The sequence below is a fragment of the Haliotis cracherodii genome, unplaced genomic scaffold, assembly GCF_022045235.1.
Source record: "Haliotis cracherodii isolate W230 unplaced genomic scaffold, xgHalCrac1.p SCAF_9, whole genome shotgun sequence".
Lineage (NCBI taxonomy): Eukaryota > Metazoa > Mollusca > Gastropoda > Lepetellida > Haliotidae > Haliotis > Haliotis cracherodii.
This window is the reverse complement of record NW_027266343.1, coordinates 27,172,386-27,199,205: the sequence shown is the minus strand read 5'-3', so window position 1 is coordinate 27,199,205 and position 26,820 is coordinate 27,172,386. Positions and strand designations below refer to the sequence as shown.

The 26,820-nt window shown below is 41.8% G+C and overlaps 3 protein-coding genes across 3 annotated transcripts; 1 reads left to right on the top strand and 2 right to left on the bottom strand.

The window, feature by feature from the left end:
- Positions 1-216: 216 nt before the first annotated feature.
- Positions 217-7,650, bottom strand: LOC139451813 (uncharacterized). The gene is made up of 2 exons (XM_071233114.1): positions 6,647-7,650; positions 217-1,315 (listed from the first exon to the last, which is right to left on the bottom strand). Exons 1-2 carry the CDS (start codon positions 7,648-7,650, stop codon positions 217-219), a joined length of 2,103 nt encoding a protein of 700 aa, XP_071089215.1.
- Positions 7,651-14,081: 6,431 nt separating this feature from the next.
- Positions 14,082-15,179, bottom strand: LOC139451811 (uncharacterized). Its single transcript, XM_071233113.1, has one exon. It carries the CDS (start codon positions 15,177-15,179, stop codon positions 14,082-14,084), a length of 1,098 nt encoding a protein of 365 aa, XP_071089214.1.
- Positions 15,180-17,952: 2,773 nt separating this feature from the next.
- Positions 17,953-19,038, top strand: LOC139451810 (uncharacterized). Its single transcript, XM_071233112.1, has one exon. The coding sequence runs from the start codon at positions 17,953-17,955 to the stop codon at positions 19,036-19,038; it is 1,086 nt and encodes a 361-aa protein (XP_071089213.1).
- Positions 19,039-26,820: the final 7,782 nt, after the last annotated feature.

The window sequence follows — 26,820 nt, the reverse complement described above, 5'->3', positions numbered from 1 at the left end:
TTCTAAACCGCTGAGTTCACCCAGGTGTTCTGAACAGCCCATAAGGATTGTTAAACAATATATACGCTCTATTAATGTATTTCAAGTATTGAGAACAAAGTGTAAAAAGTAGGGTTTTATTCAGATACAAAAAACTTGTATATGAATATACACACGAACAGATCTGTAAGTGATCACAAACTATGAACCATGACATTCTTTAACAATGTTCTACACTCAGTGAAATGAAGAAAGAACATGAAAGAACAAACATGACACTGTCCCCATTGTGGCTGAAAGTATGGTGCCACTGTTAAACGGTCTCATGTCCTTCTTATAGTTTTCATGGTGACAGACCTTGTCAATGGTCTGTTTATGAGTTGTACCACAGTTGTCTGGAAGAAGACCACACTCCAACTCCGTCCTCAAACCAATGACGGCATCCGCACAAGACTTGTGGTTCTTTTTGCTCCAGGCTTCCAGATCACAGCTGACGTGCTCCAGACGGACGTCACAGAATCTGTTGAAGAACTGGTCCTCTTGGAGGTTCTGTTGTTCTGCCGTCATCATCAACTCCATGGTCTTCTGGTTCATTATCTGCTGGCACGACACAACAGCGTCTGTGGGTTCCGCAAAACAGTCGATGCCGTTGAGGTATACGTCAGGGTGAGCGCACAGTACTCCAACACCTTTGTCCATAGATTCAATGTCAAGGCCGATGGCGCGGAGAATCATGGGAGATTCAGGACAGTCGTCTCTCTTCTGTTTCATGCATGTCACGAGAGAGTCTTTGTTCTTACAGAAAATGTCAGCCTGATCCGCTGTGGTTCCGATGATGGCACCGCGGCCCATGGTGGAGTTGGAGAGGAAGAGGGTGGGGTCAAGGTTGGCGTCAACATAACACTGACGTAGATCCTCGGTGAGAGTTCGGCGACATGGGTGTGCGCACATTGCGTCCAGAGATCCGAAGAGGGAACGGAACTGTCTGTCGACGAGGGGTCTCTGATCCTGTTGTGTTTGGCTCGGGGCACACATCGTAGAGTTGATCAATGTCCTCATGAACTCCACACCGCACTGAAGCAACGCCTCCTGCTTGCTACAAGCATCTTGTCTGAACGTGTCCGGACTGTCGGGCGCTTGTCCATTTGTCCCGTTTGTCAACAAGTATAAAAAGTTATTAAAGTCCATCTGACTATTTTGAACACATGTGTTGAGGTTTTGAACAAAGTTATTTTGACACGGGGACATCCCTTGTTGATCTTGACCCGTTGTCATGGAAACAAGCACCATGGCAACACAACAAGACAAGGTTCTTCCAAACATGTTGATGTGCTTACTGGAAGAGGAATGTGTAAAACAACTGATGGCTCTGATCAACAGAGACTATTTATCATAAGCGGGCCAAAGGTGTGACTCTTCCACCAATCGGAGAACACTACGCTAATGAAGTCAAAGATTTTATGTGCTGTCGATAACATTTCGCAATCACTTCCTCAACTGCATGTGAGACTGTGACGCGTCGTGTGAACTTCCCTGATTGTTACGTGTACCCCGGGGGTACTCCGGCCTAAGCCTTGTGTTGTTGTTACCCGTCATATGTTTTATACACCCTTAATTGATGGACCATTATACAATCCGATCATTGAAGGAGTTACCAAATATCAACAGATTATATTGATGTGTATGCTGCAGGCTGTTATACCTATTTGTCGTGATGCAGTGTCCTACAGTATACTTTAACATCTACAATCTGCACATATTCAAAGTAGAAGGACAATTTGGGTTGACAGGAACTATGGAAACATAACAGTAAAGGTTAAGGTCACAGACTCGCGGGCTGTGATCATGCTTCTTGTCAACAACACTGACAGAAAGAGTTTGTAAAGTTTTCTAACTAAGTTACTGACCCATCAGACACTAACATATTAGTACATTTTACTGATCTGAAAGGTTAAGTTGTAATCAGATGTACTTTCATCGTCAGCTGCCTGTATGAGAGAAATATTATTTGGCATACAGCAATAACACATTGGTGAACTGAAAGAATTTTAAACTTTCGATGGAATTCGCACCTGCAACCTCTAGATTTGTATTTTCTCACGCTATGCCCTGTTCTACGGAGACTGTTTTCGTCACTAGTTGTAATTTTACTAGTCACTATTAGCTTAGTTTGCTTGTACATTTTTATTGTTAATATTGTTACCAAGTCCTTATGGTATATATGTTATGCAAGTGCCTGTGAATCAGATTTGCACATCTAATTTCAATATATATATTATTATACATCACATTCATATTTGACTTATAGCCTGATGACGTACACTTTTTTAACATATTTACATTCTAAACATGTATAAGCGTGATTAAATGGTACATGTTTGGATTATGGGGATGCTGTGTTTAGGTGGCGTTTATATGCTATAAGGCGATAACTCATTTCATGTGTTTAGACCCTAAACATGTTCAGATAGAACACACCAAATGTGCATTCCGTTTAGGATAGAAACACAAAAATAACAGTGTTTTCATTTTTAAGGTATTATACTTATTGAATAAGTGATATTACCAATCTTCAGCATCTTCCTGAAATCTACCAGGATAGTAAATTCGCTGTTTACTAACCTTCTGGCCGCTGTTACTAATTATTAGTTCCAACTTCTCGTATCCCCATACTTTTTCACCTGAGTTGCCTGAGTTAACTAATCAGACTTGACACCTATCTGAAAAACATGAAACTAACTAACTATTGAAAATAAAAGTGCTTTCATAAACTAGCTTATGCACCCTCGATGACCCCTGACGCCACAGGGCATTGTTTCGACGGTGTGACTGGCAACAAAATACTACAAATTACGTCACAGGTTACTGTGACGTGTTTGATAAGTTTGTGGTACTGTATTCTAAAGGTAGGCCAAACAGAAAAGTGACGTGACCAGATGAGAAAGTACGCGAGTCATAATATATTATTTTTATATTGTTTTAAATAATAGGTATCTGTAAAGATACGTGATATCAGCTTTGCGTGGCTGTAGATGTCTAGGCTAGTGTTCATTTCTGCTGACACTCACGGATATATTCCTCGAACAAAGACCATACTCACTCACTCACTGCTTGTGATTGGGATTGAGTTTGGCCTTGTTATGGAGATTGTGACGGGGCTTGTGATGGGGCTTGTGATGGGGATTGTGACGGGGATTGTTATGGGGATTGTGATGGGAGATTGTGATGGGGCTTGTGATTGGGATTGAGATTGGGATTGAGATTGGCCTTGTTATAGGGATTGTGATGGGGATTGTGATGGAGATTGTGATGGGCCTTGTTAGGGGGATTGAGATGGGCCTTGTTATGGGGATTGTGATGGGGCTTGTAATGGGGATTGTGATGGGGATTGTGATGAGAGATTGTGATGGGCCTTGTTATTGTGATTGCGATGGGGCTTGTGATGGGAGATTGTGATGGGCCTTGTTATGGGGATTGTGATGGGGCTTGTTATGGGGATTATGATTGGCCTTGTTATGGGGATTGTGATGGGGATTGTGATGGGAGATTGTGATGGCCTTGTAATGGGGATTGTGATAGGCCTTGTTATCGGGATTGTGATGGGGCTTGTTATGGGAATTGTGATGGAGATTGTGATGGGGATTGAGATGGGCCTTGCTATGAGGATTGTGATGGGAATTGAGTTACTGATTGTGTTTGGGATTGTGATGGGGATTATGATGGGGATTATGATGGGGCTTGTGATAGGCCTTGTTATGGGGATTGTGATGGGGATTGTTATGGGGATTGTAATGGGGCTTTTGATGGGAGATTGTGGTTGGGCTTGTGATTGGGATTGAGATTGGCCTTGTTATAGGGATTGTGATGAGGCTTGTGATGGAGATTGTGATGGGCCTTGTTATGGGGATTGTGATGGGGCTTGTGATGGGTGATTGTGATAGGGCTTGTGATTGGGATTGAGATGGGCCTTATTATGGGGATTGTGATCGGGATTGTGATGGAGATTGTGATGGGCCTTGTTATGGGGATTGTGATGGAGATTGTGATGGGGATTGAGATGGTCCTTGCTATGAGGATTGTGATAGGAATTGAGTTACAGATTGTGTTTGGGGTTGTAATGGGGATTATGATGGGAATTGTGATAAGCCTTGTTATGGGGAATGTGATGGGGATTGTTATGGGTCTTGTGATGGGCCTTGTTATTGGGATTGTGATGGGGCTTGTGATGGGAGATTGTGATTGGGCTTATGATTGGGATTGAGATTAGCCTTGTTATAGGGTTGTAATGGGGATTGTGATGGGGCTTGTGATGGAGATTGTGATGGGCCTTGTTATGGGGATTGTGATTGTGATTGTGATGGGAGATTGTGATGGGGCTTGTGATTGGGATTGAAATGGGCCTTGTTATGGGGATTGTGATGGGGATTGTGATGGAGATTGTGATGGGCTTTGTAATTGGGATTGTGATGGGGTTGTGATGGAGATTGTGATGGACCTTGTTATTGGGATTGTGATGGGCCTTGTTATGGGGATTGTGATGGGGATTGTGATGGAGATTGTGATGGGGATTATGATTGGCCTTGTGATGAGGATTGTGCTGGGAATTGAGTTGCGGATTGTGGTGGGGCTTCTGATGGAGATTGTGATGGTTGAGTACAAAACAGGCATAGATTAGTGAACGAATCAGCTGTTATGTTTTGACTGGACAGAATTATCATTAGCACCACTTTCTTGCTAATGGGAATTATATATGCCTGGTAGCTGCATTGTATTAAGCTTAAATGTAGTCATATAACTGAAATACAGTTCAACACTCACTCACTCACTCACTCACTCACCCTCTCACTCACTCAATGTGAGCATTTGGCAGAAATACTATTTTTACATCGAAGGGTGTAGTGCTAGATCTATACACAACTGTATTTAAAGTGGTTCCTGTGACTTCATGTTTACACTGACAGCCAAACAACAACCAGCTGTATTGTGGAATAAAATAGTTCCTCAAAAAGAGAGGAGACGTATGTATGCCCAACTTGCTTTATATCTGTTTGTTACATTTTTACATAGTTTGTTCACTACAAATATATATAGAGTATATTATATTCGTGTTCATGCCATACTATGCGTACGACACGAGTGTCTAAATTCCGGAATTTAGACCCGAGTGTCGTAAACATAGTATGACATGAACTCGAATATAATGTTCTAATTATTACCGAAGATTATGTCTACATACAGAAACGCATTTTAGTGTTTACTTATAAGGAGAGCGAGTCGCAACAGCGGCGGAACCACAATTTGTCGAATGACGTCAACAGCTATGACTTCGTTTCTAGTGTGACGTCACGTCACGATAAGATTCGAATGACGTCAACAATGCCGCCCGGATAACGGAAACACTACACAGTTGTCTCGTGACGTTTTAGAATTAAATTTTTGTTGTGTTCATTGAAATGCCTTCATTCTGATCAGCTGAATTGGTCACGTGTTATTCATTTCCCAATGAATGTAAAATATTAAGCCACGCCCACCGAAGCGGACTAGAATTTTTTGTAAGAATTCGCTACCCGGAAAACCCGTAAAAATACACAGTCAATCCTTTTATGACCTCTCGTAGGTAATAAATTCAAATTATAACACCATTAGATGAAAAAAGTATGTTAGGAACTACCTCAGTAAATCAGTCGCAATGATAGCGCGTCTTAATACATTTACATCACGTACAAGACGTCAAAATGGCAGACATGATAATCGTGAAGGAAGAGATTTCCGAAGAATCTGTGGCGGTTACATGTGTCAATCATCATTGTTCAATTGGCCGATCATTGAAAGTTGATTATAAAGGTATGTCAAATTGATATTAAAGTAAATGCATGGATTGCTGTAGACTGTCACTGTCAGCCCCAGACAGGGATCGAGTCGATACTACGATAGTTTGGATGTTCATTTCTTCGATTTATTCACTGGGATGGGTCGTAGTGAGGATATTCGTAAACGATCATGCAGTTAAGCTCTCTGACATTTTTGGATGTATTCTAAACCGCTGAGTTCAAAATTAAATTTGAGTGAGTATGGTTTTCCGCCGCTTTTAGCAATATTCCAGCAATATTACGGCGGGGGACACCAGAAATGGGCTTCATCCTTAAAATTAAAGGGTCTAAATAATCAGCGATAACGCTTCTGTATTCGTGCTAGGGAATTCCCAGGGGTTCCCCCGGGAATGTGGAAGTATCCGTCAGTGTACGGGTCATTTCAAGAATACAGTCTCTTACGAACCTCAATTTCGCGGTCTTGTGACCTAACTCTCGTTGAATGGAAAAGTCGTATATCGTGTCAACTTAACATTACAAATGTATACCTTCTTGTAAAAAGTGTTCGCATCACCTTCACCCAGGTGTTCTGAACAGCCCATAAGGATTGTTAAACAATATATACGCTCTATTAATGTATTTCAAGTATTGAGAACAAAGTGTAAAAGTAGGGTTTTATTCAGATACAAAAAACTTATATATGAATATACACACGTACAGATCTGTAAGTGATCACAAACTATGAACCATGACATTCTTTAACAATGTTCTACACTCAGTGAAATGAAGAAAGAACATGAAAGAACAAACATGACACTGTCCCCATTGTGGCTGAAAGTATGGTGCCACTGTTAAACGGTCTCATGTCCTTCTTATAGTTTTCATGGTGACAGACCTTGTCAATGGTCTGTTTATGAGTTGTACCACAGTTGTCTGGAAGAAGACCACACTCCAACTCCGTCCTCAAACCAATGACGGCATCCGCACAAGACTTGTGGTTCTTTTTGCTCCAGGCTTCCAGATCACAGCTGACGTGCTCCAGACGGACATCACAGAATCTGTTGAAGAACTGGTCCTCTTTGAGGTTCTGTTGTTCTGCCGTCATCATCAACTCCATGGTCTTCTGGTTCATTGTCTGCTGGCACGACACAACAGCGTCTGTGGGTTCCGCAAAACAGTCGATGCCGTTGAGGTACACGTCAGGGTGAGCGCACAGTACTCCAACACCTTTGTCCATAGATTCAATGTCAAGGCCGATGGCGCGGAGAATCATGGGAGATTCAGGACAGTCGTCTCTCTTCTGTTTCATGCATGTCACGAGAGAGTCTTTGTTTTTACAGAAAATGTCAGCCTGATCCGCTGTGGTCCCGATGATGGCACCGCGGCCCATGGTAGAGTTGGAGAGGAAGAGGGTGGGGTCAAGGTTGGCGTCAACATAACACTGACGTAGATCCTCGGTGAGAGTTCGGCGACATGGGTGTGCGCACATCGCGTCCAGAGATCCGAAGAGGGAACGGAACTGTCTGTCGATGAGGGGTCTCTGATCCTGTTGTGTTTGGCTCGGGGCACACATCGTAGAGTTGATCAATGTCCTCATGAACTCCACACCGCACTGAAGCAACGCCTCCTGCTTGCTACAAGCATCTTGTCTGAACGTGTCCGGACTGTCGGGCGCTTGTCCATTTGTCCCGTTTGTCAACAAGTATAAAAAGTTATTAAAGTCCATCTGACTATTTTGAACACATGTGTTGAGGTTTTGAACAAAGTTATTTTGACACGGGGACATCCCTTGTTGACCTTGACCCGTTGTCATGGAAACAAGCACCATGGCAACACAACAAGACAAGGTTCTTCCAAACATGTTGATGTACTTACTGGAAGAGGAATGTGAAAAACAACTGATGGCTCTGATCAACAGAGACTATTTATCATAAGCGGGCCGAAGGTGTGACTCTTCCACCAATCGGAGAACACTACGCTAATGAAGTCAAAGATTTTATGTGCTGTCGATAACATTTCGCAATCACTTCCTCAACTGCATGTGAGACTGTGACGCGTCGTGTGAACTTCCCTGATTGTTACGTGTACCCCGGGGGTACTCCGGCCTAAGCCTTGTGTTGTTGTTACCCGTCATATGTTTTATACACCCTTAATTGATGGACCATTATTCAATCCGATCATTGAAGGAGTTACAAAATATCAAAAGATTATATTGATGTATATGCTGCAGGCTGTTATACCTATTTGTCGTGATGCAGTGTCCTACAGTATACTTTAACATCTACAATCTGCAGATATTCAAAGTAGAAGGACAATTTGGGTTGACAGGAATTATGGAAGTTAACTAAGTTACTGACCCATCAGACACTAACATGTTAGTAGATTTTACTGATCAGTTTGTATTTTGTTACCATGTAGCCTATGGTCACTAACTAAAAAAGGTTAAGTAGTAATCAGGTGTACTTTCATCGTCAGCTGCCTGTATGAGAGAAATATTATTTGGCATACAGCAATAACACATTGGTGAACTGAAAGAATTTTAAACTTTCGATGGAATTCGCACCTGCAACCTCTAGATTTGTATTTTCTCACGCTACGCCCTGTTCTACGGAGACTGTTTTCGTCACTAGTTGTAATTTTACTAGTCACTATTAGCTTAGTTTGCTTGTACATTTTAATAGTTAATATTGTTACCAAGTCCTTATGGTATATATGTTACGCAAGTGCCTGTGAATCACATCTGATTTCAATATATATATATATATTTGACTTATAGCCTGATGACGTACACTTTATTAAACATATTTACGTTCTAAACATGTTTAAGGGTGATTAAATGGTATATGTTTGGATTATGGGGATGCTGTGTTTAGGTGGCGTTTATATGCTATATGCTATATATGCTATGCTATAAGGCGATAACTCATTTCATGTGTTTAGACCCTAAACATCAGATAGAACACACCAAATGTTAATTCTATTTAGGACAGAAACACAATAATAACAGTGTTAACATTTTTAAGGCGTTATACTAATTAAATAAGTGATGGTGAGAACTAACTGCAGCCCCTAATGTATATGTGTGTATTCCCCTGTGCGCTGACTATTATGCTGTTATTAAATCACATGTATGACTGATTAGTTGCTACTGGTAAAGGTACTTTTTGTTTCTTCTGATGATTAGATGCCATAATGAAGATGTGTGTGATGTGGGTGTGACATGTGTACATAGGTATATCTCATTCCTTACACAATGTGTTGTAGTTCTTTACACTATGGTCAGGAAGATTGAAGTATGACATAAACCTAATCTAGGTGTTTCAATTAGTTTTTTATTTAACCGAGGGGCTCAGCAACATTGGTGTTCCCATCATAAGGCAACCACACCCAATTTAAAATGTACAAATGCATTGATCAAATGATAAGTCGGTAATGCGTTGATTATCACTGTTATCAGCACAGTGGATTTGTCGAAAGTAATTGTTTTTATATGCAGTTTTACTAGAGCAGACAGGGTACGCCCATTTCCTGGCGTGAAGTGCATATGCAGTGTTCAAATTTTTGGCAAATGATACATTAATTGACTGACTGTTGTTATATAATTCGATTTTTGTAAAGAAAGGTGGACATCAAGAAAATAGTTTGTCATTTTTCAATTCAATTCTTTTACTCTCAAATCAACACCGACGTTGGTACATATATTTATAGCGATCACAAAAAGTAACATGTTCGCATTTGCCGTTTCGTTTGACATTTAGTTCTTAAGTACGATGTACAATTGCAAAAATTTACACGGTTTTATAACATTGAAACATCTCCAGTACACAAGCGTTTCTTGTATGTATACACGTTCGGCCACTAATAATACATGTTGTTGGATGGAAAGTATCTAGAGCTTACGAAGGCGTTACATTTGAATCGAAAGTGGAATTAGTCAGCAAAAGTTGACAAACCACAGATAGGACAAGTCCTTTCTGCATGTGGTATACCACTCCAATAGCCAACCTCTACAGGTAGATAGTGATCAGCGGTTTGCAATGCTAAAAATGGATATAATAAGGAACTGAAAGCAAAAGGTATTCCTCACAAGAGGGTATGTTTTCGAAACTTTATAGTATATATCTTTTAAATTATATCGCTGTACCAGGATTTAATAGATTGATTTATAAGTATTTTTTCTACTGTAGAGATATAAGCCTTATCTTTTGTAACTTGGTGCATAGTTATTCACATATGATAAGACACAGTAGTCAAGAATTTTGTCAAGAAAATATCGCCCAATTATAATGAATATAATTAACATCAGAGTACACTTTTACAGACGTGTAGGTGGCTTTGAACAACTCAGTTGGGTTATCATTGCATTCTAGTTTCTAACAGAAATCACTTTTCATTATTGTTATGCTCAGATGACATCTCCCAAGTTCACCATACATCATATATTTTGTTGTTGAGGTAATGGATTGTCTTCTATTAATTTCACATCTTCTCGTATCCCCATACTTGTCACGTGAGTTGCCTCAGTTAACTAATCAAACTTGACACCTATCTGAAAAACATGAAACTAACTAACTATTGAAAATAAAAGTGCTTTCATAAACAAGCTTATGCACCCTCGATGTCCCCTGACGTCACAGGGCATTGTTTCGCCGGTGTGGCAAATACTACAAATTACGTCACAGGTTACTGTGACGTGTTTGAAAAGTTTGTGGTACTGTATTCTAAAGGTAGGCCAAACTGACAAGTGACGTGACCAGATGAGAAAGTACGCGCGTCATAATATATTATATTTATATTGTTTTAAATAATAGGTATTTGTAAAGATACGTGATATCGTCTTTGCGTGGATGTAAATGTATGGGCTAGTGTTCATTTCTGCTGACACTCACGGATATATTCCTCGAACAAAACATGTACGTAATATTTTACATGTAACATTTATCGGTTTTAATAACGATGTTTGCATTTCAGTCATTCGCTCTAGCATTGCACACAATCATTCTCATTTCCACTATCTCTGGGAATTTCCTGTGGTCGACATTTATACTCTACATCATTGTTTTCACAGGTCTTTCAGTTTGTAGTGTATGATAAGCAATGCTCACGTGAATTGATTAGTATGTGTTAAACAAGTGTATACAAAAATCGCAGAATGCCCAGCAAATGGCTTATTAAAACGGCAACATTACCAATGCCATCCGTTAAGATGTACACATTTCGTACTTATATCCAAAACAATATTTAATGTATGTTGATCAGCAAAGCAATTTATGTCACCTCGATGGAATAGGGACTGAATACCACAGATTGTACCATTACAGTTAGCATAGGATATTGTACATAACAAGCCAAATATTTATATATTTAGTAATCGGTTTAATAGTGGAAAGGCGAGCATTTTAAGAAAGCTTTGTGATTTCTTTTCAAACAAAAAATCTGTTTAACTCTACCTTTATATGTGTACGTTCTTTCATTTTCTGTCATGTTATTAAATTATGTTGTCCTTCATATGCCGTTACACGCGGCCTGAAACGCAATAAGGTTTTGTTCTGTTCTGTTCTGTTCTGTTCTGTTCTGTTCTGTTCTGTTGCAGCATGTTTATGACATCGGGTGCGCGCCACTCATCACAAAAAATCTAGTCACGATTGATAAAACATTGATCACAAGAAATTACGTCATCTTTTATACTTGAGACAATGAGAAGACACATTGAGACAACGGCTTAAATAATGTAGAAAGTAATGCAATGTTGAAAAACGAACAAAAAAATATATGAAAATTCTTGTGTTCTCTTGCCTCACAGTATTCGCAATAATTACTTTAGTTATTACAAATCTTTCGTGAAAAAAGGTTGCCGAATACAGCTCTGTTTGTTTTAAATGCCCAAACTGTAAGAACAAACACTGTGACAAAGAGTGAGTAAGGTTGGCACTCTTCGTTAATTCACATAATAATTGGTTCAGGTAGTTCCTCATTGTATGTTCAATTAAAGGTGCGAGGAACTATATGAGCATAGGGCTGAAGGCCACCCCAAGGGCAGGCACGGAGATCAGGAGATGACAATAATGGAAGTTGACACGCCCATAAACAATCTTAGATTCAGTGCAGGAAGTAACTATACCTATAGCCTCCATCACGCTAAAACTCTGTACCATCATAGGTGAAGGTGTCACACCCTCTGTACAATAGATTCCAGATTCAAGTATAAATAGTAACTTGAAGTTTTGCCAGCCATCCACTTCCCTCCAGTGAATGAACATATCTCAACATGGTTTGGAGAATTGTGTCATGATGTACTGCAATGGCTCTTGTTTCCATGACAACGCTCAATATCACGAGCAAGTATTAATCACTATTAAATAGTGATGATACAAGGTGTTCGCGAAAAGGTGAGCGTATGTTGCCCCACCTGTGGCATCCGTCACAAACACATGCAAAGGCAAGTCAATTGCTCACCTGAAAAAAATACGGGTACATATATACCAGTCAAATTGGGGGATTTTGTTTCTTATGTTCCAGAGTGACTTCAGCCGTTTTGGGAAATATTCCATTTATTTTCTTGGCGTGTCAACTAACGGGAGAAATTAATGAAGCGATGCAGGCCTAACACATCAGACGTCCATCGCTTTAATTGGTTAAACCCACGACACTGAGAATAAAGTCAAGTGAATTCTACTAACTTAATTAGTAACAGCGGTCAGAATGTTAGTAGAGAGCAAATTTCTGTCCTGCTTGGAAGACTGCACGCGGCAGCCAATTGCTGTTTGTCGTATTGTGTAACTAAACTTAAACCATGGCTTCTTTGTCTTCGAACGGGCATTAACTGACTGAATTGTCAGTTAAACACCACTTGGCAATGACGGAACTTCTTATCATACAACTTGATGACAGAACAATTTCCAGGAACCGATAGAAAAGAAATTTCTCTTATCCTGATCAGTGGTATGAGTGGTGCTCATGAGTCAGTCAACAAGGGCTATGAATGTTTAGGTGAATGACAAATATGCTCAGATTGGTTCTGTATGAATTGTACACTTGCCCCGGGACACCCGAGTGGCCACAAAGCGAGGTGCACGTGCAAAGATTCGGGGAACAAATTTCACGTGCGTCACGCATGCCCTACTCACACAGTGTTCTGACAGATGAGTGTAGAATTCCTAAGCGGGTGAGTGGATATTGTTTTACGCCGCCTTTAGCACTATCACGGGAATGGGCTTCACACATTGTGGGGAATCGATGTGGATCGATGTAGGTCTTCGGCAGCATGACGAGCGAACGTTTTTACTACTAGGCTACCCCACCGCCTTATATTGTTCTTGAATATTACGTTTGTTTGTTTGTTGTTAACGCCGCACTTAGCAATATTCCGACTATATGACGGCGGTCTGTCAATAATCAAGACTGGACCATACAATCCAGTGATTGACATCATGAGCATCGATCCGCGCAATTGGTATACGATGACATGGATCAACTGATTCAGCGAGCCTGACCGCCTGATCCCGTAAGTCGCCTCTTTCGACAAGTACAGTCGCATTTTAAGGCAAGCATGGGTTGCTGAAGACCTATTCTAACACGGGTGTTCACGGGTGTGATTACGTTTTTAAATAAGGTTATCAAAACCATGTCTTTTGGAACATTTAGATGCTAGGGTTCACTGAATGTTAACCGTGGTTTAGATACTTAGGACCTTTTCGGCGCTCCAAGCCTAGGGGTTAAACTGACCATGTCAACGGTAAAACATCGGATCCGAACGGTTCAGCTTTAAAATTATTGCCACTGTAAATTATCATATGTTATCTTTCACAAGTATTGTTTATGCATTGTTATTTGCTCGTTTTTTGCAAATAGTATTTAAACAGCTGTCAACAGAGAGCGCAAAATGACCAAGAAACGAGCATTTACAAAAGTGTAGTGAAACTTACTACAAGTTTAGTAAATACACCATTGCCTTAGTAAATTTCTTTGAAAGATGGATAGTAATCTCCACTAACTGATTAATAAATTGTACTAGTCTAAGATTGGCCGCCTATAGCTTGCCTGAGACGACTTGACTTGACTTGACGATCCCACGCCTGTGGACTATCAAATGTCGTTTAAAGAAAGAAAGTAAAGTTAACTATTATAAAATATTGCTTTACTTGAAAAATCGCATATACCGATACATATCAATACATTGCCTGGCGGCAAGTATTCAAAACAATGGGAATACATGAGAAGGTGGGAAATATATATGTTATATAAAACAACTAAATGCGTCAGATAAATAATTACAGTCCAAGCATACAATTTCTAGATGTGTATGAAGTTTAAAGAGTAAGTGAGAACAGAGCGTAACATAAAACATGACATTGTCCCAATTGAAAATGTTGTGGCACTGTTAAAAGGTCTCATGTCCTTCTTAAAGTTTTCATGGTGACAGACTTGGTCAATTGTCTGTTTGTGTGTAGCACCACAGTTGTCTGGAAGAAGACCACACTCCAACTCCGTCCTCAATCCAATGACGGCATCCGCACAAGACTTGTGGTTCTTTTTGCTCCAGGCTTCCAGATCACAGCTGACGTGCTCCAGACGGACATCACAGAATCTGTTGAAGAACTGGTCCTCTTTGAGGTTCTGTTGTTCTGCCGTCATCATCAACTCCATGGTCTTCTGGTTCATTGTCTGCTGGCACGACACAACAGCGTCTGTGGGTTCCGCAAAACAGTCGATGCCGTTGAGGTACACGTCAGGGTGAGCGCACAGAACTCCAACACCTTTGTCCATAGATTCAATGTCAAGGCCGATGGCGCGGAGAATCATGGGAGATTCAGGACAGTCGTCTCTCTTCTGTTTCATGCATGTCACGAGAGAGTCTTTGTTCTTACAGAAAATGTCAGCCTGATCCGCTGTGGTCCCGATGATGGCGCCGCGGCCCATGGTGGAGTTGGACAGGAAGAGGGTGGGGTCAAGGTTGGCGTCAACATAACACTGACGTAGATCCTCGGTGAGAGTTCGGCGACATGGGTGTGCGCACATCGCGTCCAGAGATCCGAAGAGGGAACGGAACTGTCTGTCGATGAGGGGTCTCTGATCCTGTTGTGTTTGGCTCGGGGCACACATCGTAGAGTTGATCAATGTCCTCATGAACTCAACACCGCACAGAAGCAACGCCTCCTGCTTGCTACAAGCATCTTGTCTGAACGTGTCCGGACTGTCGGGCGCTTGTCCGTTTGTCCCGTTTGTCAACAAGTATAAGAAGTTATTGAAGACCATCTGACTATTTTGAACACATGTGTTGAGGTTTTGAACAAAGTTATTTTGACACGGGGTCATTCCTTGTTGACTTTGAGCCGTTGCCATGGAAACAAGCACCATGGCAATACAACCTGACATTGTCTTCCCAAACATGTTGATGTACTGGTTGAGGAATGTGTAAAACAACTGATTGTTGACAGTCTTCTGTGTACTATTTATACTTGAATCATTGTTATTTCGAGGTCATGACTCTTCCTCCAATCAGAACGGGGTATGACATCACTTAAATTATGCGTCCTTGATTCACTTCCTCAACTGAATCTGAGATTGTGAAGCGTCGTGTGATCTTCCCTCGATGTTACGTCATACATTGGTGGCCGCGACTGCCCAGGGGTCCTCCGGTCGGTGTGGTTACACGTCACATGTTTTACACACCCTTAATTGATTGACCATTATACCACCCGAATATTCAAAGACTTGGTTAAATCAACAGATTATATTGATGTGTATGCCGCAGGCTGTTATACTTATTTGTCGTGATGCAGTGTCCTCAAGTATATTTTTACATCTACAATCTGCACATATTCAAAGTAGAAGGACAGTGGGTTGACAGGAACTATGGAAACATAACAGTAAAGGTTAAGGTCACAGACTCGCAGGCTGTGATCATGCTTCTTGTCAACAGGTCCTAGTTAAGTGTGTAACACATTAACCTGTGGAGAGAAATTGTCTTGATGCATTTTCGTACTGTACATATTAAGATGTGTATTTGGGAACTGACCTTGAAGCAGCGGAACAGTAGTGATGCCAGGTTGAAATTGAATTAAAACATAAGAATAAAATTGTTCATCCAGTATGCTGACTTCATTTCTATATACATTTACTGTAATACTCTGTACTTGTCTCGATAAGTACACATAACTGCTCCTTGTATGATGCCGGCTTCAGTGGAACGCATTGCATACAGCGTTGGAGTTCACACAATATTAATGTTTTATCTCTTGCAAACCATTTGTATCAGTGGGTGTGTTACCAAAAACATTTGCTTCTACAGGGATACCTAATTACATACACAACAGATGCCATAATGGTATAAACAATATACGATGTACTTAGTTATGAACAAATCTACATTGTGTTTACTGTTGTTGAAACTTGAGTTGAAGTGAACTTTTCATTTAGTTGTATTCATACAAGGAAACTCCATACTTATCAACTTTATCCAAACAAGTCATAAAGAGAAGGCCTGCATACACACAATACTATGTGTCCGTCGCAATTACCATTGAAGAAATGTACTTCAATCTCAATGAATTTGTATGTTAATTTGTATAAATGCAGACAATGGAATCTGCCGACACCGGACCTTGTTGGGACGACCGCAACACTGAGGAAAGTGTGTTCAGATTCTAAACATAAATCTCAGCATGTTCCTTGTCCCTCTAGTGGCCCACAAATGTTTTTTTCGTGAATATTCTAAGAATTGTGTTTCAATATATGAATATTAAAATAGAAAAATATGTTCGAAGTATTTAGATCGTCTTGAATTTCAACGAACTTATCTGGTATAGTGTCTCTATAAAATAGATGCATTTCATCAGGACAACGTGAAGACTAAGGGCTAAATTGAGTGAGTAAGTTTGGCTTAACGCCGTATTCCAGTTAAATCACCGTGTGTCAGATTAATGTGGGAGGAAAACCCGAAGTGACATAAGTCTCACTTTGGTGAAACCCACGAGCAGGGGTATGGTGCTGACAAACCAGGAAACATAATGGGGGCGAACCGGGATTCCTACTTGAATCATAGGTTAGTGGCGTGCCCAAGGGACGCAACCCTGCAGATCGAATTGCTGTGCCTTAACACTTCAGTTCAAATAAGTACATTTTTGAAAATCATTGACTCTCGCATGCTGCTGTATTTATAAAAGCAAACTTACCTATTCACTATTCAGATGATATTGAAGTAGTTGATGTGAATATACGTTTGTGAATGTAAGGATATTATTGAAATGTGTTTGTGTGAACAATGATGGTCAACATATCTCTCCTGACTAACTAGTGAACAACTTTGAGTCCAACAAACATTGCGATTGTTAAACACCATTCTAAACATGTATGGGCTTTAAACACGTAGAATAGGTGATTTTGTGGGTATGTAGTGCGGTACTGTACCAGGCAAACCACTGATTGATATCATGAGCATCGGCGTACGTAATGCGGATGCGACGACATACATTAACCACACATTGATCGCACGATCCGTTTTCCGACTCTTACGACAAGCATGGGTTGGTGAAGAGAAATTCTAACACGTATCTTTAAGTTGGGAGGTACCATTACCTGTTTAGATTAGATGTTTCTAAAAGGGTGTTTATATTGTTTCTAGGTTTCATTTCCGAACAGGTAACACTTTAAAGAAATATGTTTTAGTTACAAATATATATTTTCGAACGTTTATATTAATATACACGTTGAAATAAAGTTTGTTTCTTATAAATTGACACAACTGCGGTTCTGCTGTTTCTCCTGTTTGGTGCATATTCTTTTTGTTGGTGACTTTGAGTCTGTCATTATACGTTTATCATTAAAGCGTAATGATTTAGTAGATCAAACAATGATTGGCCGGTGTTATAATATCTCATTATCTCCGGGGCAGTCGCGGCCAACCCAGTGTGACGTAACAATCAGGGAAGTTCACACGGCCCTTTACAATCTCACATTCAGTTGAGGAAGTGATTGTGATAAATTCAGTAACTAATATGGTACCTTCATCAACAGAATGTCAGCATCCATTGTGACATAATCTGTCTCCTGCCCCTTGATTGGAGGAAAAGTCACACCCCCGTAATAACAAATATTCGAGTTCAAGTATATAAAGTACCCTGGACTTCACTTGTTTTTCACATTTCTCAATCGGTACATCAGCATGTTTGGAAAAACATTGTCTTGTTGTGTTGCCATGGTTCTTGTTTCCATGACAATGGCTCAAAGTCAACAAGGGATGACCCCGTGTCAAAATAACTTTGTTCAAAACCTCAACACCTGTGTTCAAAATAGTCAGATGAACTTTAATAACTTCTTATACTTATTGTCAAACGGAACAAACGGACAAGCGCCCGACAGTCCCGACGCGTTCAGACAAGATGCTTGTAGCAAGCAGGAGGCGTTGCTTCAGTGCGGTGTGGAGTTCATGAGGACATTGATCAACTCTACGATGTGTGCCCCGAGCCAAACACAACAGGATCAGAGACCCCTCATCGACAGACAGTTCCGTTCTCTCTTCGGATCTCTGGATGAGATGTGCGCACACCCATGTCGACGAACACTCACCGAGGATCTACGTCAGTGTTATGTTGACGCCAACCTTGACCCCACCCTCTTCCTGTCCAACTCCACCATGGGCCGCGGTGCCATCATCGGCACAACAGTGGATCAGGCTGACATTTTCTGTAAGAACAAAGACTCTCTCGTGACATGCATGAAACAGAAGAGAGACGACTGTCCTGAATCTCCCATGATTCTCCGCGCCATCGGCCTTGACATTGAATCTATGGACAAAGGTGTTGGAGTTCTGTGCGCTCACCCTGACGTGTACCTCAACGGCATCGACTGTTTTGCGGAACCCACAGACGCTGTTGTGTCGTGCCAGCAGATAATGAACCAGAAGACCATGGAGTTGATGATGACGGCAGAACAACAGAACCTCAAAGAGGACCAGTTCTTCAACAGATTCTGTGACGTCCGCCTGGAGCACGTCAGCTGTGATCTGGAAGCCTGGAGCAAAAAGAACCACAAGTCTTGTGCGGATGCCGTCATTGGTTTGAGGACGGAGTTGGAGTGTGGTCTTCTTCCAGACAACTGTGGTTCAACGCATAAACAGACCATTGACAAGGTCTGTCACCATGAAAACTTTAAGAAGGACACAAGACCTTTTAACAGTGGCACCACAGCTTCAGCTACAATTGGTACATTTCTAATTTGGATAATTCCAAATGTGATCCCTTTTCACTGACATCATGGTGACTTGAGATGAATCCTTTGCTTTTAGAAAGCAAATCCATAATTTACTCATAGACTTCATGTGTTTAAATATAATGATTATTTAGTAAATTGTTTTATGAAATATATTTTTTAACACTTATAATGGCTATCATGTCATTTTTGTCATCCGTCTTTACTGTTTTTGAGAGACTATCATACAAACGATTATGGACTCTAGTTTTGTATAAGCAAGCAAGGTTAAAGTGTAGTATTGTAAGTTAAATGACCTGAATTTTGAAAACAAGATGAACGAATGACAAACCGACAAAAGACAACAGAGGTGGATAAAGAAACACAGATATTCATTTCAACATGTTTTGAAGAACTAATGTTTTTTTATGTTTCAAGTGGAGTTTAGCCTATTTGTACTGTTCTGGGCAAACAAAAGTGGCAAGCTGTTACTTGGAGCCGTAAGATCGACCTTTTGGGAAACAATACCGAGTTTTGTTGCGTTCGCATCCCTATTCGTTCAGATTAGTATCCTAGGGGTTTTCCATGACAGTGCTCGTGGGTCTCATACATATTGTAACGTCCACGACAAGGGTCATTTCGGGAATTCCCCCCGCATTAATCTGGTACGTCACGATAGAACTTGAGTACAGGTGAAGTCGACGTTAAACCCAACACACTCACTATCTGCAATCCCTCCTTGGTATGCCTTGATAATAGTACCTGGGGATAGCCTTGCACAGAACAGATTCGCTCACTCCATCCACGACTCACGCGTCGTACCTGATGATGCATGTGCACGGGTAAGCGGCTCCGTCTGAAACCGCGTATGGTCTACTTAAGAAATAAACGACGAGTGGAAATTGTTTATCGTACAATGTAGTGGTTTATCTCCCCTGCAGTGTTTTATTTCGTATATGAGACATCAGCATTATGTATAGTCTATTCAAGGATGTTAAACTATGCACAAGGTTTGAAACTGTTTACCCGTATTTAAATAATGATGTCTCCCTGAATAAAATTGGATCTCGGCGATGTCGGAGTTTCACGTTTCAAGTTTCACGTCGATTATCTGTACCTATTTGTCCCTATACCGAATGTCATATCTCGCCCACTTTGGGATGCGATCATTCGGCCATTGCATTTATCTACGTTGCTCAGCTACATCTAAGGGAAACAACACAGTAGACACTTCCCTCTCAAAACAACTTCGTTCAATTTAAAACGTCAAGTTGCGAGCGAATGTTCGAATCTCCAGAAAGTACGTCATGATAGAACAGTGAAATAAACCACGCTTCGTTTTTCATTGTTCTTTGCGATCTACCTCGTACATACCTCATAGCTCTACATGTGATATATATATTCCTGTTTGTTGTGTACAAACACGATTGTCCAATGTTTCATGAGGCCTTTTGAGGACGGAAGAAGTTGCATGTGGATATAAAGTCCATGTCCTAAACTAATTGATTGAGTGAGTGAGTTAGTGAGTATGGTTTAACGCCGCTTTCAGGTTATCCCAATCCTGATCAGGGACGTTTACTCTTAAACCCTGGAGGGGATATTCGACATGACTCATGGTTACAGAAATACAACGAGGTATCGAGTGGTGGTGGTGACTGATGGATAACGAATAGGAGGGACCAGGTGTAACATGAAAATCAACAAGACAGTCCCGACAGGGTGGGTAATCTTAAATAAACGTTTGATCAACAATGGGTCATGCCCCCTCAATTGGTCAAACATTTGTTTATAGGGCGTGGCATGGGAGTGGTGGCAGCTTCCGGACAGTCGCCTCTCATCTGTTTCCTACATGTCAAGGCAGTGTTCTTCTACTTACATTAACAGTTGGAATAGTCAATCTCCCAATGACAACTCGAGGGAGCCTTGTCCACACCTCTTGCAGCGCATCGCCCAGTTCGAACATTTTGTGTCCACAGAGACCTATTCCAAAGTCTGCAAATCACAGACTGGGAAACATGGAATATAAAGGCAAGCTCTCGCTTTGAAGCAAGTCAATGGCACTCAGGCCTTCATCACATTGTAGACGAACCGTTCCAATCTGATCACATATACTGCATTTACGTGTAAGATAAAGCACGTCCGAGGGTTTTTATGATATTTAAAACCGAGGGACGTAAGCCCCGAATAGCAAGGATAAGAGTTTCAAATATCATTAAAAATAACAGGAGAATTGTTTTATCTAACTTATAAACCGAACAAAATGAAACTTAAAACAGCGTTTATTAACATTTTTTATGTTTCAAACATACTTTCCATGCGCCCAGAACCATACGGTTCTTGACAAAGGCACTGCGATTTATCAGCGCCTCCGTAGCCTAGTGGTACACTCATTTGTAATTCGATTTTACATTTCATTACATGTTACAATCTGAACGGAAGTTTTAGTTATAAAACGACCGGGATATTATTAGACATTACATAGCAAACAGGCCTGGAGTATCCTAAATATTCCCGGGTACATTACAACATCCCCGTTTTGGAGATTTAACTCGACAAGATAACAATAGGACGAGGTCAGTGGAAGTTTTACATATTGTTTCGCATATTTATATATAGATATGCTACTACAACTGCAACAGTGAGTTGCATGACAATATATATACTCACAAGAAAAAAAGCACGCAAGTCGAGTATGCAATATACATGTTATTTATTTTCAACAGTAAAGACAAGAAATACTAATAGGGCAAAATTGCCAAAAAATTTGACTGAAGACAGTTTAATGGATTTAAAGGCGGATGACATAATTGTTTTTTTTCAAATGTTAAGGGCTTACACAGTTTCGGGTCAATACCCAAAATGTCAGTCAATACCTGGTGTGACCACCATTAGCATTGATCACTGCCACACATCTCATGTACATTGAATGGATCAGACGATTTGTGAAGGCCCTAGGGATCCTCCTGCACACATCCAGAGCAGCTGTGCGTAGTTCATCGGCAGTTGTAGGGACTGAGCGCATTGTGCAGACGCCTTTGAACCTCATCCCACAAGTGTTCGATGGGGTTCAGATCACGGCTGAGGGCTGGCCACGGTAGAACACGGATGTTGCGTTGTTGCAAAAAGGCCATGGTAGCTCGAGGACGAGAGTTGTCCTGCTGGAAAATGTGTTGTTGATGTTGTGCAAACAATGGAACAACGTGGGGTCTCATCACTTGGTCGATATACCGCTGAGCAGTGACGCCGTGTCCCCGACCTTGACCAACATTCAGAAAGCACATGGGTCCAAGTCTGACATTAAGACCAATCCCTGCCCATATCATGACGCTAGGTCCACCCCATGGATCCCTTTCCACAACGTTTCTGTCAGCGAAACGATCACCTCGACGCCGCCAAATTCTGACTCTTCCGTCTGCATGGGAGACACAAAAGCGACTTTCATCAGAGAAGATGACACGCCTTCACTCACGATGACGCCAAATCGTGCTTGTCGATGCCGTGGTTGGAGAGCAGGACGACGTGCTGGTCGGCGACATCTGAGGTTGTTGGAATCGTAGACGTCGGATAACAGTGTCCCGGCTAATATGTCGATTATGTGTTCCTATGGTCTGTCGAGCACTTTCACTTGCAGTTAGGAACGGATGTCGACGGGTGTTGACGGGTAATCTGCCGATCTTGTCGAGATGTGGTGACCCTAGGACGACCGCTCCGAGGAAGGTCATCTGTGGTCTGTGTAGCATTGTATTGATGCAGGTGACGGTAAATTGTGGTTATGTTGAAATGACGGGCAACATCTTGGACAGAGTCTCCATCTTCCAAACGTCCGATAGCCTGGTTTCTCTGAATTTGAGTTAGGCGTGGCATTGTTGACCAAGGAGTGGTAGGTCTAAGAATCGGCCACAGTTTTATACCCACTACAGTTCGTGACAGTTAGTGCATTTTCGATTTCGCGAGAAATGGGTGCATGATACCCACATATTCATTGAAATGGTGCGTTTTGTCGATTCGTTTTTTATGTTGCGTTTTTACTCGGGGCTTCCAAAATGCAGCCAAAAATATTGATAACACCATCAGGCTTCACTACATGCTAAAACTCGTATCAATTTATGGTTCCGTGTTTGTTACCTATTTGCTGAAAACCACTTGCGTTTATTTTTCGTGTGAGTATATGTATATACCAAAGTGACCGTATCGCTAGCTCTCCGTTGGGCTTCGATGACAGCACGTGGATCCGTACAACCAATGTAAACAAAGGATAACTACGCAAAAACAAGTAGATTTTCACAAATAAGGAATACTTTCTTAATCAACCGTAACCATTCTTTGACATTTGTTTATGAAAATGTGTAGACTTGTCAAGTATGACATAACATCAAGTACGATTCTTGGTTCCTCTGTACGTAATTCATTAGGTTAAATAAACTGTATAAAGCACAATTGCTTAGCTTTAACTTCATTGCGACCCAAGCCAGCTGTCACAAAGTTAAAATGGCGGAAATTGAGCTGCCAAGGCATTGTGAACTGTTTGTTTAAGAACGAAAGTATGATTTATCTATAACTGATACTGAGTATGCTTAGAACGATGAATTCTTCAAAAGTTGCGGTCATTGGAAAACTCTTGAAAAGTAAATAAGATCGATTGACAGGCACGTTATCGACATCGACGCCTATGAGGTACTGACATATCCTGATCAATATGCGTAACATGGTGGCATTGATATATAATTATTTTACGAGATATCAGTATGCTATGAAGCTCTATAACTGCATGCTATGATCACCTGATAGATTTCTGACCAAAACGAATTTTAAAACATTGAATTACGTGAAAACGAGGTTGGCAATAATATACTATAGTAAACTACGGTTATAACGAACTCGAAGGGACCACTTATTTTGATAGTTTTGTATGTACCTGCAAAACTAATTACAGTTTACAGGATAATTATCATATAATTCGTGCACTGTCATATAAGCATAAAAAATACAACAGGGAAATATTTATGAAATATGTCTTGCTTTCTAAATATTTACAACCTGTCATAACTATAAATTTTACAATTTAGATACATTAATAAATATACATTCTTCGTGATGGCCATCACAATATTGAATGTAATCCTTAAGAACGACTTAATTAAATTAAATTTAATCTAATTAAAATACCACTTACAAAACTATCTGGGCCCGGGAAAAGTTTGGTCTAGCAAATCCGAATTAGTCCTGCAAACCAGAATATATTTGGCCCCTTAGGCCAGATTGGCCTTACAACGGAATTCTATCGTGCATGTATAAGACCCAAAGCATAAATGTACGGCGCACGTAATAGCCCCATAGCTCCAGTGAAAGGCACACGTGTCGGCCCAAAAGCTTTAGCGTCAGGCGCACGTATTGGCCCCATCTCTACTGTAAGGCGCACGTATTGGCCCCATAGCCCTACTGTCAGGCGCACGTATTGGCCCCATAGCTGTACTGTCTGGCGCAGGTATTGGCCCCATAGTTCTACTGTAAGGCACACGTATAGGCCCCATAGCTCTACTGTCAGACGCACGTATCGGCCTCATAGCTCTACTGTAAGGCACACGTATTGGCCCCATAGCTCTACTGTAAGGCGCGCACTTATTGGCCCCATAGCTCTACTGTCAGGAGCACGTATTGGCCCCATAGCTCTACTGTCAGACGCACGTATTGGCCCCATAGCTCTACTGTCAGATGCACGTATTGGCCCCATAGCTCTACTAAAAGACGCACGTATTGGCCCCATACCTCTACTGTAAGGCGCACGTATTGGCCCCATAGCTCTACTGTCAGGCAAACGTGTTGGCCCCAAAGCTCTACTGTCAGACGCACGTATTGGCCCCATAGCTCTACTGTAAGGCACACGTATTGGCCCCATAGCTCTACTGTCTGACGCACGTATTGGCCCCATAGCTCTACTGTCTGACGCACGTATTGGCCCCATAGCTCTACTGTCAGACGCACGTATTGGCCCCATAGCTCTACTGTCAGACGCACGTATTGGCCCCATAGCTCTACTGTCAGACGCACGTATTGGCCCCATAGCTCTACTGTCAGACGCACGTATTGGCCCCATAGCTCTACTGTCAGACGCACGTATTGGCCCCATAGCTCTACTGTCAGACGCACGTATTGGCCCCATAGCTCTACTGTCAGACGCACGTATTGGCCCCGTAGCTCTACTGTCAGGAGCACGTATTGGCCCCACAGCTCTACTGTCAGGAGCACGTATTGGCCCCATAGCTCTACTGTCAGGCGCACGTATTGGCCCCACAGCTCTACTGTCAGACGCACGTATTGGCCCCATAGCTGTACTGTCAGACGCACGTATTGGCCCCATAGCTCTACTGGAAGGCACACGTATTGGCCCCATAGCTCTACTGTAAGGCGCAACTATTGGCCCCATAGGTCTACTGTAAGGCACACGTATTGGAGCCATAGCTCTACTGTCAGACGCACGTATTGGCCCCATAGCTCTACTGTAAGGCACACGTATTGGTCCCATAGCTGTACTGTAAGGCGCACGTATTGGCCCCATAGCTCTACTGTCAGGCGCAGGTATTGGCCCCATAGTTCTACTGTAAGGCACACGTATTGGCCCCATAGCTCTACTGTCAGACGCACGTATCGGCCTCATAGCTCTACTGTAAGGCACACTTATTGGCCCCATAGCTCTACTGTCAGGAGCACGTATTGGAGCCATAGCTCTACTGTCAGGCACACGTATTGGCCCCACAGCTCTACTGTCAGACGCACGTATCGGCCCCATAGCTCTACTGTAAGGCACACGTATTGGCCCCATAGCTCTACTGTAAGGCGCGCACTTATTGGCCCCATAGCTCTACTGTCAGGAGCACGTATTGGCCCCATAGCTCTACTGTCAGACGCACGTATTGGCCCCATAGCTCTACTGTCAGACGCACGTATTGGCCCCATAGCTCTACTAACAGACGCACGTATAGGCCCCATAGCTCTACTGTCAGGCGCACGTATTGGCCCCATAGCTCTACTGTAAGGCACACGTATAGGCCCAATAGCTCTACTGTCAGGCGCACGTATTGGCCCCATTTCTCTACTGTAAGGCGCGCACGTATTGGCCCCACAGCTCTACTTTAAGACGCACGTATTGGCCCCATACCTCTACTGTAAGGCGCACGTATTGGCCCCATAGCTCTACTGTCTGACGCACGTATTGGCCCCATAGCTCTACTGTCTGACGCACGTATTGGCCCCATAGCTCTACTGTCAGACGCACGTATTGGCCCCATAGCTCTACTGTCAGACGCACGTATTGGCCCAATAGCTCTACTGTCAGACGCACGTATTGGCCCCATAGCTCTACTGAAAGACGCACGTATTGGTCCCATAGCTCTACTGTAAGACACACGTATTGGCCCCATAGCTCTACTGAAAGACGCACGTATTGGTCCCATAGCTCTACTGTAAGACACACGTATTGGCCCCATAGCTCTACTGAAAGACGCACGTATTGGTCCCATAGCTCTACTGTAAGACACACGTATTGGCCCCATAGCTCTACTGAAAGACGCACGTATTGGTCCCATAGCTCTACTGTACGGTGTACATTTTATTATACATATATGTATGCCCATACCTAAATTAATTGTGTTATAGGTCCAGATGAAAAGTCACTGCTTTTCACTATTTCCAAGCGGGGAGATTATTCCATCTGCCCAAGGTGTCAGTCCTTCCGAAATACAGTTAAAAGTAAAAAAATAAAAGAATCTCGAGTTCTTAGAAATTTAATGATAACTAACATATAACTTGTTCATATATACAGTTGTTATCTTTACGCATGCCAGCT

Bases quoted from the DNA above. Each gene is read 5' to 3' on its own strand.
- LOC139451811 (XM_071233113.1), bottom strand. From the start codon at position 15,179: ATGTTTGGGAAGACAATGTCAGGTTGTATTGCCATGGTGCTTGTTTCC.
- LOC139451813 (XM_071233114.1), bottom strand. From the start codon at position 7,650: ATGTTTGGAAGAACCTTGTCTTGTTGTGTTGCCATGGTGCTTGTTTCC. The intron at 1,316-6,646 runs GTTTAACAGTGG...TTCCTCTTCCAG, and splicing joins TATAAGAAGGACATGAGACC to TAAGCACATCAACATGTTTG.
- LOC139451810 (XM_071233112.1), top strand. From the start codon at position 17,953: ATGTTTGGAAAAACATTGTCTTGTTGTGTTGCCATGGTTCTTGTTTCC.